Below are 12,533 nucleotides of genomic sequence, written 5' to 3' on the forward strand. Positions count from 1 at the left end.
AGAGTGCCCCCACGGCACAGGCCTGCCCGTGGATCGGTGGGCCCCGATCGCGGGCCAGGCCACCGTGGGGACACCTCCCGGGGCCAGATCACCCCTTGACCCCCCCGGGGACCCCGGAGGCCGCCCGCGCAGCCAGGTCCCGCCGGTAAGTACCTACTCTAATTTACACCGGCGGACCGGCCGAAAACGGACGGCCACTCAGCCCATCGCGCTGCCAGCGGCCACGATGCGATTCCCGTCCCCGCCAAATCCCCGGCGCCAGAGAATTCGGCAGCTGGCGGGGGCGGGGTGTCGGAGAATCTGTTTCCGTTAGCAGGAAATCTCTGGGCCTGTGTCTCAAATGTATACCTCATTTATTTTTTACGTCCATTCTTAAAATTAAACTTTAGTGATTAGGGACTATAAACAACAACTCTGTTTAATGTCTCATATTTCTAATTGCACTGCACAGTGTTAATTGCATTATGTTGCACTTTAATAATAACAATAACCATTAGCGGTTAAACCTTTTCAATATATTTCTCAGAATTTGAAATACTTTTCCTTCATTGTATTTTTTTCCTTCATTTTAGATATTGATGAATGCAGTAATGGTGATAACCTTTGCCAACGTAATGCGGATTGTATTAACATTCCTGGCAGTTACCGTTGTGAATGTTCTGCTGGATACAAACTAGCACCAAATGGAGCTTGCATTGGTAAGGGCTTATTTAGTTACACAACAATTTCTGTTGTAAGCTAAGTTTCATATCAGACCCTTTAAAAAATTATTTAATGGGTTATGAGTCACTGACAACTTACATGTATAAAAAACCATCACCACAGACCAACACCCAAGATGCTTCTCAGAGACGTAGGGTGCGATTTGGCAACCATATTGCACCCGGCGCGGTGCCGAAAGTAACGAGTGAAATGCGCGAGAGCCCCAAATCGGGCTCTAGCAGGCCATTCATGGGTCCCTCGACTTGCTCTGCATGGCGCATTCTGGGTCTCGCCCTCGTTGGGATCCGAATGTTTAAATGAGTCTTTAGGCCTCACCAGGGAGATCATATCGGGGCACTGTTTAGTATTGGTCCACACAAACTTGGACCAGGCGTAACAGAACCTGGGGGACGGGGGGAGGGGGGGGGGTGGGGGAGGGGGGGGGGGGGGTTTCCAGGTCATTGGAGACCTACGGATGGTCGGGGACATGGCAGGGCTGACCTTGGCACTGCCAGCCTGGCACCGTTGCATTGCGAGGGGTCGGGCCCAGGGGACACAGGGAAGTGGTGTTGTTTCCTGGGCCTCCCTAAAGTTGGAGGGGTGAGGGGGGTTCAATTAAGTGTGGGGGACCTAAAGAGGAGGGGTGAAGATGGGGGCTATCGATGAAAATGGAGCGCAGATCTGCCAATGGCTTTTCCTGCTTGTAAGCTTCAGTTCACAGAATTCAGTTTCAGAGGAAAAGAAAATATGGTGTGATAGACTGTTAAACTGAAGAAAGTTATAAGATAGGGAGGTGTAGAACCAAGAAGGAATTTAAGCATAAGCATGAGAATTTAACATTTAAATTTTGAGGCACTGTGCCTGCATGGACCATGATGATGGGTGAGTCTGGCGCAGAATATTATATGGGTGGCAGAGTTTTGAGTGACCTGAAATTTATAAAGGGTGAGAAACTCGTCAAGAGAACATTGAAATAGCTTCTTGGAAGTAATAAAGGCATGAATGAGGGTTTTAGCAGCAGGTGAGCTGAGGTAGGGTTAGATGTGGGTGATGTTACAGAGGTAGAAGGTGATCTTTGTGAAAGTCAGAAGTTCACTCCAGGCTTAAGGACGATGCTACGGTTACAAACAGTCTGGTTAAACCTGAAGCAACTTCTAGGGATGAAGGTTAAATTGGCAGCAAGGGTACGGGTGGTGCCATGAAGGTTTTACTCTTGCCAAATTTTAGTTGGATGAAATTGTGAAATCCAACACTGACCTCATACAAGCAGTCTGACATCATAGTCAGTGGAAGGGTCAAGAGACATGGTGGAAAGGTACAGTGTGTATCATCAGTGTACGTGTGAAAGCTGACTCCATGTGTACGGGTGACATACCAAAGGGTCAGCATGTCGATGAGGAAGAGGATGGGCCGTGGATAGATTAGTGCAGGGACAGGAGGAGAAACGTTTTCTGGAGATGCTCCTGGCTACTAAGCAAAGCGAGTTTCTCTGATCTGAACAGCATAAAGGGACATGGGTGAACTGCGTCATAAAATGTAGAGAGGCCAAATGGGAAGATGACAGAAAATGCCTTGTGTTCAGAGTCAGAATATTATTTCTATGGAGAAGAAAGAACCATTGGAGACTAAGAGATATTATGCAAAGACTGAGAGGCAACGGTGAGGATTCCGTTTTGTTGTTGGCAGTTTTAAAAGAGAGGGGTACAGTATGTGAGGAAAGGAAATCATTTACAATGTCTGCTGGTGTGGGGATGAAGAATGAATGGTCAGGATTTTAATGGGGAAGCGGTCAAAGGGGCAAGAGGTGGGGCATTTAGAAGAGATTATGTTGGAAATGGCATGAGGAGAGGAGATGGCTGAGAAAAAGACACAGGTTGGGCTGCAGAGATGGGGTGGGACGGGGGATGGCGCCGTGCCTGAGGAGGGGTTTGCCCTTGCAGGTTAGGGATGAGATGACATCAACCCAGTTGAGGCCGTCTTAGTCTTGGTGACAAAGAAATCTCTGCGCTCCTCAGGCATGGCTTGTTGCGCTTCAGAATTATTCTGGAGTATTGAGCTGGGAAGACTGAGGCCCGATAGCACATGATGCTGTCCAGCCAAATTTGGTTATGCATGTCTAAACTAGTGGAGTGTGAGGTAAACTGAGGACAAACAGTTTCTATTTTAACCAAGCCGGTTATCGGGATATCTAAGTACCATTCATAGAATTTTTTTTACAGTGCAGAAGGAGGCCGTTCGGCCCATCGAGTCTGCACCGGCTCTTGGAAAGAGCACCCTTCCCAACCGCACACCTCCACCCTATCCCTATAACCCGTTAACCCCATCCAACACTAAGGGCAATTTTGGACACTAAGGGCAATTTATCATGGCCAATCCACCTAACCTGCACATCTTTGGACTGTGGGAGGAAACCGGAGCACCTGGAGGAAATCCCCACACACACACAGAGAACGTGCAGACTCCGCACAGACAGTGACCCAAGCCGGGAATTGAACCTGGGACCCTGGAGCTGTGAAGCAGTTGTGCTAATCACAATGCTACCGTGCTGCCTACATCATGGGGAGTGGCAGATCTGAAAGTACAATATTTTAACTGAAGCCTCTTCCCTGATACTTTGGCAGTAAATTGAAATTAATGTCTCCTGCATGGCTTTCTTGGGATTCAGAATTCCTGGGAACAGCAAATAAGTGTTTTTTATAACATTGCTTGTGGGATAGGATTGGGAATGCTTCTCCTGGTCCCACGTTGGACGATTCTCCACCCACTCTCCCTGTGTCTGCATGGGTTTCCTCCGGATGTTCCGGTTTCCCCCCACAATTCTCAAAGACGTGCAAAGATGAATTGGACATTCTGAATTCTCCCTCTGTGTACCCAAACAGGCGCCGGAGTGTGGCGACTAGGGAATTTTCACAGTAACTTGATTGCAATGTAAGTCTACTTGTGACAATAATAAAGATTATTATTATTATTATTAAATGAAGCAAAAAATAAATAATGCGATCCTGCCATTAATTTCAGGATTTCTAGGTTGTATGCCTGCAAACATTCTCTCCCTATTTAAAACTGGGCCCATGTTTGGGCTCTTCAGATGTCTGATGAATGTCACCCTCAACTGATGGTACAAGTAAGGGAGGGTAAAGTCTTTGGGTGGGATTCTCCTTTCGTGAGACTATGTCCCCACACTGGCGGGAAAACCGGCACGAACCACTCCGGCATCAACAGCCCCCGAAAGTGCGGAATTCTCCGCACTTTCGGGGCTAGGTGGATGCCTGGGGGGTTGGCGCCACGCCAGCTGATGCTGAAAGGACTGTGCAAGTCCGTGCATGTGCCAAAGGGCCGCTATGGTTCCGTGCATGCGCAGACCGGCCGCCGTATTCTGGCGCATGCGCAGGGGGTTGTCTTCTCAGCGCCGGTCATGGCGGAGCCCTACAGGGGCCGGCGCGGAAGGAAGGCGTGCCCCCACGGCACAGGCCTGCCCGCAGATCGGTGGGCCCCGATCGCGGTCCAGGCCACCCTGCACCCCCCCGCCCCGGGGTCGATCCCCCCGCGCCGCCCCCCCCCCCCAGGACCGCCCCAGCCGACTTACCTGCCGGGTCCCACTGTGTTGAACCCATGCCGGCGGGACTGGCTAAAAACGGACGGCCGCTCGGCCCATCGGGGCCCGGAGAATTGCCGGGGCGGGGGGGGGGGGGCACTGCCAATGGCCCCCGACCCAGCGGGGGTTGGAGAATCCCGCTGCATAAAAGGAGAGATTGCACATTGTTTGTGGAAAGAACAAATTACATTTTCTGATTTTTCATAATTGTAATTTAGAAATATATAATTCATAGATCAATCATTGAGATATAAAGGTACTTTGAAATAAATAGAGATCACTGACTTAGGAAAATTAATAACTTGCTGTGAGATATTGATAGAGGGAATGTGTTAAAAAGTTAATTTGAAATTCTTACATCATCAATTGGAAGTGTTAATTAGCTTGAAATAAATGGTTCAGTGAATTTGAAAGAATTGTGCAGAAGACAGAACTTTCTTGTTAACATGCATGGTTTCAACCTCTTTCTGTTCTAAGGAATATTGTACTTTCTTCATTTACGTCCTGATGTGGTTTGAGAGAAGCTAAAGTGTTATCAATTATTCTGATCAAAATGGAAAGGCAGTTAACAAACAGTGTTCTGTATGATTCCTTTAGATCGCAATGAGTGCCTGGAAATTCCAAATGTCTGTAGTCATGGCGACTGTATTGACCTAAAAGGAGGTTATCGGTGCACCTGCCACAATGGCTTCAAGCAGACTCCTGATCAAACTATGTGCATGGGTAAGTGAAGCTTTCAGCTGCTGGCTCAATGAAAAAGCATTGGTGGCAGTGTTTACGGTATCTGGTATGCTGTTTTCCCTCTTTCAATGTTCCAAAGTATGAAATACATTAGTGGGAAGCCTATGTGGATATCAACTAAAGTTGCCAGTGGCAACTACGTAAAATTGACTGCAGCTTAAATAAATGAAGAATAAGCTAACTGTGCAGAATAAAGCTCATACAAATTAAATGTGGGAGAGGGCCAATTGGTTATTACAAGACAAACAATTCCCAAAATTACTTTTTCTTCGTAGCCAGCTGTTAGTTGATCAGCCACTGACATCTCAGACAGAAACTTCCCAGTCACACGGAGCAGGTTTGACAGTGGAATGAAGAGGAATTTCACAGAAGTTGGCATTGACGAGCCGGGGGACGCACTCCCACCTCGCCCAACCAACCTTAACTGAATGGCACACCCAGAGTTGGCCTATTAATTGATTGCCTCTGGGAAAATCTCCCTGACCGTTAGAGCAAAAATGGTCCCAACTCACATTCATTGTCTAAGGGCAGAAGATTCCGCTCCTCATGAGCACTTCTGTAAAGGAAGAGGTTTTGTATATCGAAAATCAGCAACATGCTGTTTCATTTTTATAGCACTACTCATAGTAATGGTTACACTAAATGTTTGTTGATTCCCATTTGGACTAAAGTTAACCAAATAATTTCATATTTATAGATGTTGATGAATGTGAAAGGCAGCCTTGTGGAAATGGAACCTGCAAGAACACTGTAGGATCTTATAACTGTCTCTGCTTCCCAGGATTTGAGATAACTCACAATAATGACTGCATGGGTGAGTCACAAAACTTTAACATGAACCTACTCATGAGATTGTTTCTCCATTGTAACAATGAGAATTTGGTGCTGCAAAATCCTTAACATGTTTGGCATTGACTCATTGATGCAAACTTTAGCTTATGAGAAACTATGGGCGCGATTTAATGACCTCGTCGCGCCCGACTTGGTGATGCAATGAGACCGTTGAATCTGGCGGGAGGCTTCTCGCGAGATTCACGATGCTCATACCACCTCTGAGAATTAATGAGATCTCACGATCTGGGTCTAAGTATGCCTGCGCCATATTCTCCCAGGGCCCAGGAACTAATGGCCTCGCTTGGGAGACCTCGTGGATCAGACATAACCGTATCTGGGGGGGGTCTCCCTGGCCATCAGACATGCCCGGGTGGTCGGGCTCTGGGCAGGGTGGTACCCTGGCACTCCCACTGTCACCTGGGCACCTTGGCACTGCCAGCTGGACAACCTGCTAGTGCCATCCTGGTGGTGCCTGGGTGGCACTGCCATACTCAGCTTGGAAATTAGGTAAGTGCGCTTCGGTAGTGCATTTCCCACCTGAAAAAAACGGCAAAGTCCCGTTAAATAGCAGTGTCTTTCTCGGCACTGCCGTCGCCAAGGAACATCCTGCTAAATGCGTCCAAAACGGTTATCTGTTTTTGTCCCATTAAATTGTGCCCTAGATTTCCAAAGAGCTTAAAAGGAAAATGTTACAGGCAAGAGATTTCCTTGTGTAGCATCACTTCTAGTTGACTTGTGTTGCATTGTGTATTCCCACTCTGCTGTCAGCCGTTCCTTAACAGTGTTCTGTTGGCAGAAGGGTGCATGTGGGGGTGCTCTTTTTGTGTGTTAGAAGCGTGTGAACCTTCAGCCCAAGTGGCTGAACTTGCTCCCAGGATTCCTAATTTGGAGAATGATTTCCTACATCACTCTGGAAACAAGAAGCTTCAAAACTGAGCCCTGAACGAGTATTATTTAAAGGGCCACACACCCACATTTTGTTGGTAACGCTATATTTTGGAGCTTTTTCTGTTGCCAAGTGCCTGGAAGTACTCTGCACAGTTTTGGGAGGTGTTTCAGCGAGTTCCAAGATTTGCCAGTGTTTCCTAGAATCCCTGCAGTGCAGAAGGAGGCCACCTTGCCCATCGAGTCTGCACCGACCCTCTGAAAGAACACTCCACCCAAGTCCACTCTCCCACCCTATCCCAATAACCCCTTAGCCTAACCTACACATCTTTAGACACAAAGGGGCAATTTAGCATGCCCAATCTACCTAACTTGCATATCTTTGGGCTGTGGAAGGAAACCGGAGTACTCGGAGCAAACCCATGCAGACACCAAGAGAACATGCAAAGTCCACACAGACGGTCACCCGAGGCTGGAAATGAACCAAGGTCCCTGGTGCTGTGAGGCAGCAGTGCTGACCACTGTGCCACCGTGTTGGGTCGGTGGTCTCTCCACACAATGACCCTTACAGTGCCTCTAGGTCTGAAAAACAACAGGGAGATGGAGCGGAGACTACACAGAGGGCAGACCACACTAAGTGGTCACTACTAAGTCGGAACCAGATTCCTCAATGCTCCTTAGTGTGTAGTACTCGATTTTGCAGTTGTATCGTATTTGATTATGCATGTTTGTTGACTCTTCACTGTGTGGTATGTGCTGTAATTAAGCCTGGTTGTGGTTACAGAGAAAGAGAAACTAAACTGAAGAGGCTGTAAGCACGAGAGCAGACATTTTAAAAGAACTGTGAATAAAGGTCCTACACACATAGAATGTGGTGTGTCATCTTTGCATGTATCCAAGACATAAAACACAACACTTGGCAGTGGCTGGAAACTGCCTACTAATGCACCCAGAGCCGATCAGCGCTCTCTTATATGACTTCCCATCGAGCTCCTCATTTGAGTTCCATGAAGCAGACTCAGTCTGCCTTCTCGCTCTCTGGTGAACTAGCAAATTAGCTATCCTTTACGCCTGGCCTGTGGGCCACTCTGGTCTGGATGATTCAACATGTTCTGATCCCAACTCAATACTAGCTTCCAAGCTACATGCAGTGTCAGTACCTGAGCTGGTGGCTGAAAGTGTCAGATCACCAGGGTGGCACAGTGGCACAGTGGTTAGTACTGCTGCCTCACAGCGCCAGGGATCTGGGTTCAATTCAGGCATTTTCACATTCTCGCCATGTCTGCGTAGGTTTTCTCCCACAGTCCAAAAATATGGAGGTTAGGTGGATTGGCCATAAATTGCCCTTGGTGTCCAATGTTTAGGTGAAGTTACGGGGATAGTCAAGGGAATGCTCCTAGGCAGGGTGTTCTTTCAGAGGGTCGGTGCAGACTCAATAAGCTGAATGTCTCCTTCTGCGCTGCAGAGATTCTACGATCCTTAATGTTCTCAGTGACGTTTGATGCCATGCGCCCTATTTCAGCCAACCCCATTATGCAGACCAAACATCCCCAAAATGGGGCTCAAGATATGCAAGTGTGCTTTTCCCACACAAGATCTGCTCTACTTCATTCTATTTTGTGACACCTTCTCCATGTGTGGGGAGGATGTTAGTGATTGTACAACAATATGTTTTGGGCCTGCTATAGCTAAATAGCGAGATCTGTGCAGCCAGTGAATGGTGAGTGTGTGGAAACCAATTCTTAGCCCCATTTGTTTTAAGATTAAATGCAATTTTGCGAATAAGTATACACACATACCTTCTCCCAATGAGTCAGAATGGAGGAGAGTTTGGGTAGGGGGTCGGGATTGAAGGCGCTAGTGACAGCGCCGCTCCCGACGGCCAGGGATGATAATCAGGGAGTCCGGTAGTAATAACTTGGCTGAGAATTTGGAGGCAGTTTCGACAGCACTTAAGGTTGGGGGCAGGGTCAAGGGAAATACCGATTCGGGGAAAACCATAGATTTAAGCCAGGGAAGTGGGATGGACATTTTCAGAGATGGGAGGAGAAAGGAATCAGGACACTAAAAGTTTTGTTTCTTGGGGGTCGTTTTGCGGGATTGAAGGAGCTGGGAGCAAAGTATGGGCTGAAGCAGGGGGAAATGTTGAGATACATGCAGGTTTGAGACTTTGCCAGAAAGGAAGTACAGAGCTTCCCAGTGGAGCCGACTTCCACATTGCTGGACTGATGACAGGGGTACTGGAGAAGGGGGTAGTATTGGCGGTTTACGGGGCTATTTTGGAAGAGGAGATGGCGCCGCTAGAAGGGATCAAGGCAAAGTGGGAGGAAGAGTTGGGAGAGGGTATGGAGGAGGAGTTCTGGTGTGAGGTGCCCCGGAGGGTGAACGCCTCCACCTCGTGCGCGAGGTTGGGGCTGATACATCTGAAGGTGGTGTATAGGGCGCACATTACAAGGGCAAGGATAAGCCGGCCCTTAGAGGGGGTAGAAGATGTGTGTGAACGGGGGGGGGCAGCAAACCACGTTTAGATGTTTTGGTCCTGTCCTAAGCTGGAGGGTTACTGGAAGGAGGTGTTTAGGGTAATCTCTAAAGTGGTGCACGTGAAACTGGGCCTGGGCCCTCGGGAGGCCATATTCGGGGTGTCGGACCAGCCGGGGTTGGAAACGGGTGCGGAGGCAGATGTTGTATCCGCCCGAAGGCAGATCCTGTTAGGGTGGAGATCAACCTCTCCACCCTGTGCCCTGGCGTGGCAGGGGGGACCTGCTGGAATTCTTGGCGGTTGAAAAGGTCAAATTTGAACTGAGGGGACAGGTGGAGGGGTTCTACAATTCATGGGCGTTATTCATTATGCCCTTTCGAGAGTTGGATCACATCGAACATGTTGCTGGGAGGGTTGGGGGAGAGGGACTGTATGTGTTAATGGTGACTCTGGGTGATTCCTGATTCCTTTTTGTCATTTGTTTATGTTAACAGGCAGGCTAATGTCTGGGGTTTGGTGGGAGGATGGAATTGTTGTTATTGATATGGGGATTGACATTACATTCATTACTGATTATTGTTTATTGTTGGGTGTAAATTTGGGAGAAAATGTGAAAAAGGAGGAGAATAAAAAATATATATTTTTTAAAGTATGCACACATACCTCACATATAACCAATAAGATTGCTTTATGAAATATGAAAAGATAGATTAGGGCAAACAGAACAACTGAGGAAATACTGACATTTTATTGTGAGGAATAGATGAATAAATTTGCCATATTCTTAATTAAATAAAAAGTTTTAAAGATGATATAATTGCTGTTTGTAGGATTTACAGGAACTCAAGGTTGTGAACCATGACAAGCTGTTTAATTTTCCCAAACTAAATATAGGTCGAACCCTCAAACCTTTCAGAAGTATTGCACTGTTCAAGTATGTTGGGAGCTGTGATAAAGTAAAACTATGGGTGGGATTTTCCAGTGCTCACTGCCAGTAGGCTCCTCTGGCCCTATCGAAGCAGAACCTTGCCATGGTTCCCCCGGTGGCAGGACAAATGAGCCATGTAAATTGCGACTGAGTTCAGTGGGTCCCGAAAATCCCGTGCTTAGCTGTCATGGGCAGCACTTGCAAATTTGCTTGAAAAACATTCCTCAACAGATGCCAGTCTTTATTGGCTGAGAAATTCCTCAGAGATGTTCCCACTCCGCTGGTTTGCCATGGAGTGCCGTGGGAGTGCCAAGGAAACCCCGCTAACAACACAGCAGGATTGCCGTTGCACTTCAAGTAAGATAACATCAGCTGAACAGGGGTTACGCAGCCATTGAATATAATTTCCCAGTTATCGTCACTGAATATTTCCTTATATTTAAAAAAATCAATTGTTTCTTTTTGGTTATTGATTTGTTTGCCTACTTCCCTCATTTCTGCCATTAGTACCATCCATGTGTTTTCTTTTTTAGCCAAAATAAATAGTCTGGATAACAAACTTTTCCATCAATAGGTTCTGTAATTGTATGATAAGAACTTTTCCATTAAGCAAATACGAGATTGTTGGAATTATGTCCTGTGCTGTAGCACTGGATCTTTATTTCATCTTTTAATTCTGCTACATAACTACATGAACTGCTTAGGTAGTTACTTGATAAATGAATGCATAGATCTTTTATTAGAAATATTCTTCATTCGACCCTCAGATATCGATGAATGCACCACTATGTTTGGCCACGTCTGTAGGAATGGACAATGTTTTAATAGCATTGGCTCCTTCCAATGTTTGTGTCAGGATGGCTATGAACTTACACCCGATAACAAGAACTGCATGGGTGAGTGCATCAATAATTATCTCGCAACTAGCTTAAGAGATCTTGAAACTGATATTTTTGTTTTTCACAAGGCCTATAAATGCATTTCTGCTTGTTTTCTGAAAAGATATCAACGAATGTCTGTTGGTTCCTGGATCATGTGCCCCTGGGACCTGCCAAAACCTCGATGGTGCGTACAGATGTATCTGTCCTTCAGGGTATGAAGTGCAGAATGAAAACTGTATAGGTGAGAACCTTGAATGTTTGCTGTTCTACAAGCTATAGGCTTCTACTTTAAAAACAATCTTGAGCATATTTATCTTACTGCCAATTTACAATTTCAAATCCCAATGAATGGAACATGTATGAGTTAAAATATTACAAAAATTCATCTGGCTTGCATAAAGACCAAACATTTTCGTTGAGAACTGGCACTTCTGTCAACATTGTATTAGCTTACAAAAGAATTGCTTCCGTTGATTTTCTCAGGTTTTTCCTTTCCTTTGCACACTAATAGAACCACAAAACAAATCTGAATGAAGGTCCACTTAACAGCATGTGATTGAGAGCTGCAGGGGAAACTGTTTTCTCCCCATATTCCTTTCTTTGAGCAAAAAATGCTCCGAGGTCCTTGATGTGCGAGATGCCTTCTCTATTGCTCAGACAAATACTATTTCCTGTTCTGCAGATATAAATGAATGTGAAGAAGACCCAAATATCTGTCTATTTGGTAATTGTGAAAACACTGCTGGCAGTTTCCAATGTGTTTGCCGCCCAGGCTTCATTCTCTCAGAGAACGGACGTAGATGTTTCGGTAAGGCTATATTTATTGACAGTCTGTTATTATGTATATTATAGATTTCTTACTTGGAGACATACCTTCAGATTATTTATTTGGTTACTAAGTGCGTTTTATTTTTTTTTAATGTTGGTGTATAAGCATATCATAATTATTTTTCGTTAGAAGATTGTTGAAAATTAAGTCAGAACAAATGATATACATGGTGGCCCTGAATTTTCATAGGGCTCTTCAAATCTCCCACTATAGCTTCAGTAAAAATCAGATGAAGCCATTTCTAGCCATTGATCCAGGGCTTCTACGAATTTACTACAGGGGAGTCTGGAGAAATTCCAAGTGCATTTGCTTCTATTCAGCTCAACAGACCCACCAGTTTAATCTTTTGTGCATAGTGTGCTCGACATTCTTTGTCGGGAGTCTATTCTGAAAGCTAACACTGCTCGGATTTATCTCCTCTAGATACACGTGAAAGTTTCTGCTTCACCAAGTTTGAAAATGGAAAGTGTTCAGTGGCAAAACCTTCCAACACAACCAAAGCAAAGTGCTGTTGCAGTAAAATGCCAGGAGAGGGTTGGGGAGATCCCTGTGAGCTCTGCCCCAAGGATGGAGAAGGTAAAGTGCATTGTCCTGATGTTGCATCATGTGCAGTTTAACTCTTAAACATGAATTATATTAGAAGTATCTGGAAAGCAACT

General features: G+C 46.0%; 1 protein-coding gene across 1 annotated transcript in view; it reads left to right on the plus strand.

Annotated features, from left to right (window-relative positions):
* LOC140429611 (fibrillin-2-like) overlaps positions 1-12,533 on the plus strand; it is a 496,823-nt gene that overhangs the window by 410,222 nt on the left and 74,068 nt on the right. The window contains exons 44-50 of the mRNA XM_072516854.1: positions 573-698; positions 4,895-5,020; positions 5,736-5,852; positions 10,932-11,060; positions 11,167-11,286; positions 11,728-11,853; positions 12,298-12,450. Coding sequence (XP_072372955.1) covers positions 573-698; positions 4,895-5,020; positions 5,736-5,852; positions 10,932-11,060; positions 11,167-11,286; positions 11,728-11,853; positions 12,298-12,450 — 897 coding nt within the window. The remainder of the gene's footprint in view (positions 1-572; positions 699-4,894; positions 5,021-5,735; positions 5,853-10,931; positions 11,061-11,166; positions 11,287-11,727; positions 11,854-12,297; positions 12,451-12,533) is intronic.

Source organism: Scyliorhinus torazame, chromosome 9 (assembly GCF_047496885.1).
Source record: "Scyliorhinus torazame isolate Kashiwa2021f chromosome 9, sScyTor2.1, whole genome shotgun sequence".
In the NCBI taxonomy this organism is placed as follows: domain Eukaryota; kingdom Metazoa; phylum Chordata; class Chondrichthyes; order Carcharhiniformes; family Scyliorhinidae; genus Scyliorhinus; species Scyliorhinus torazame.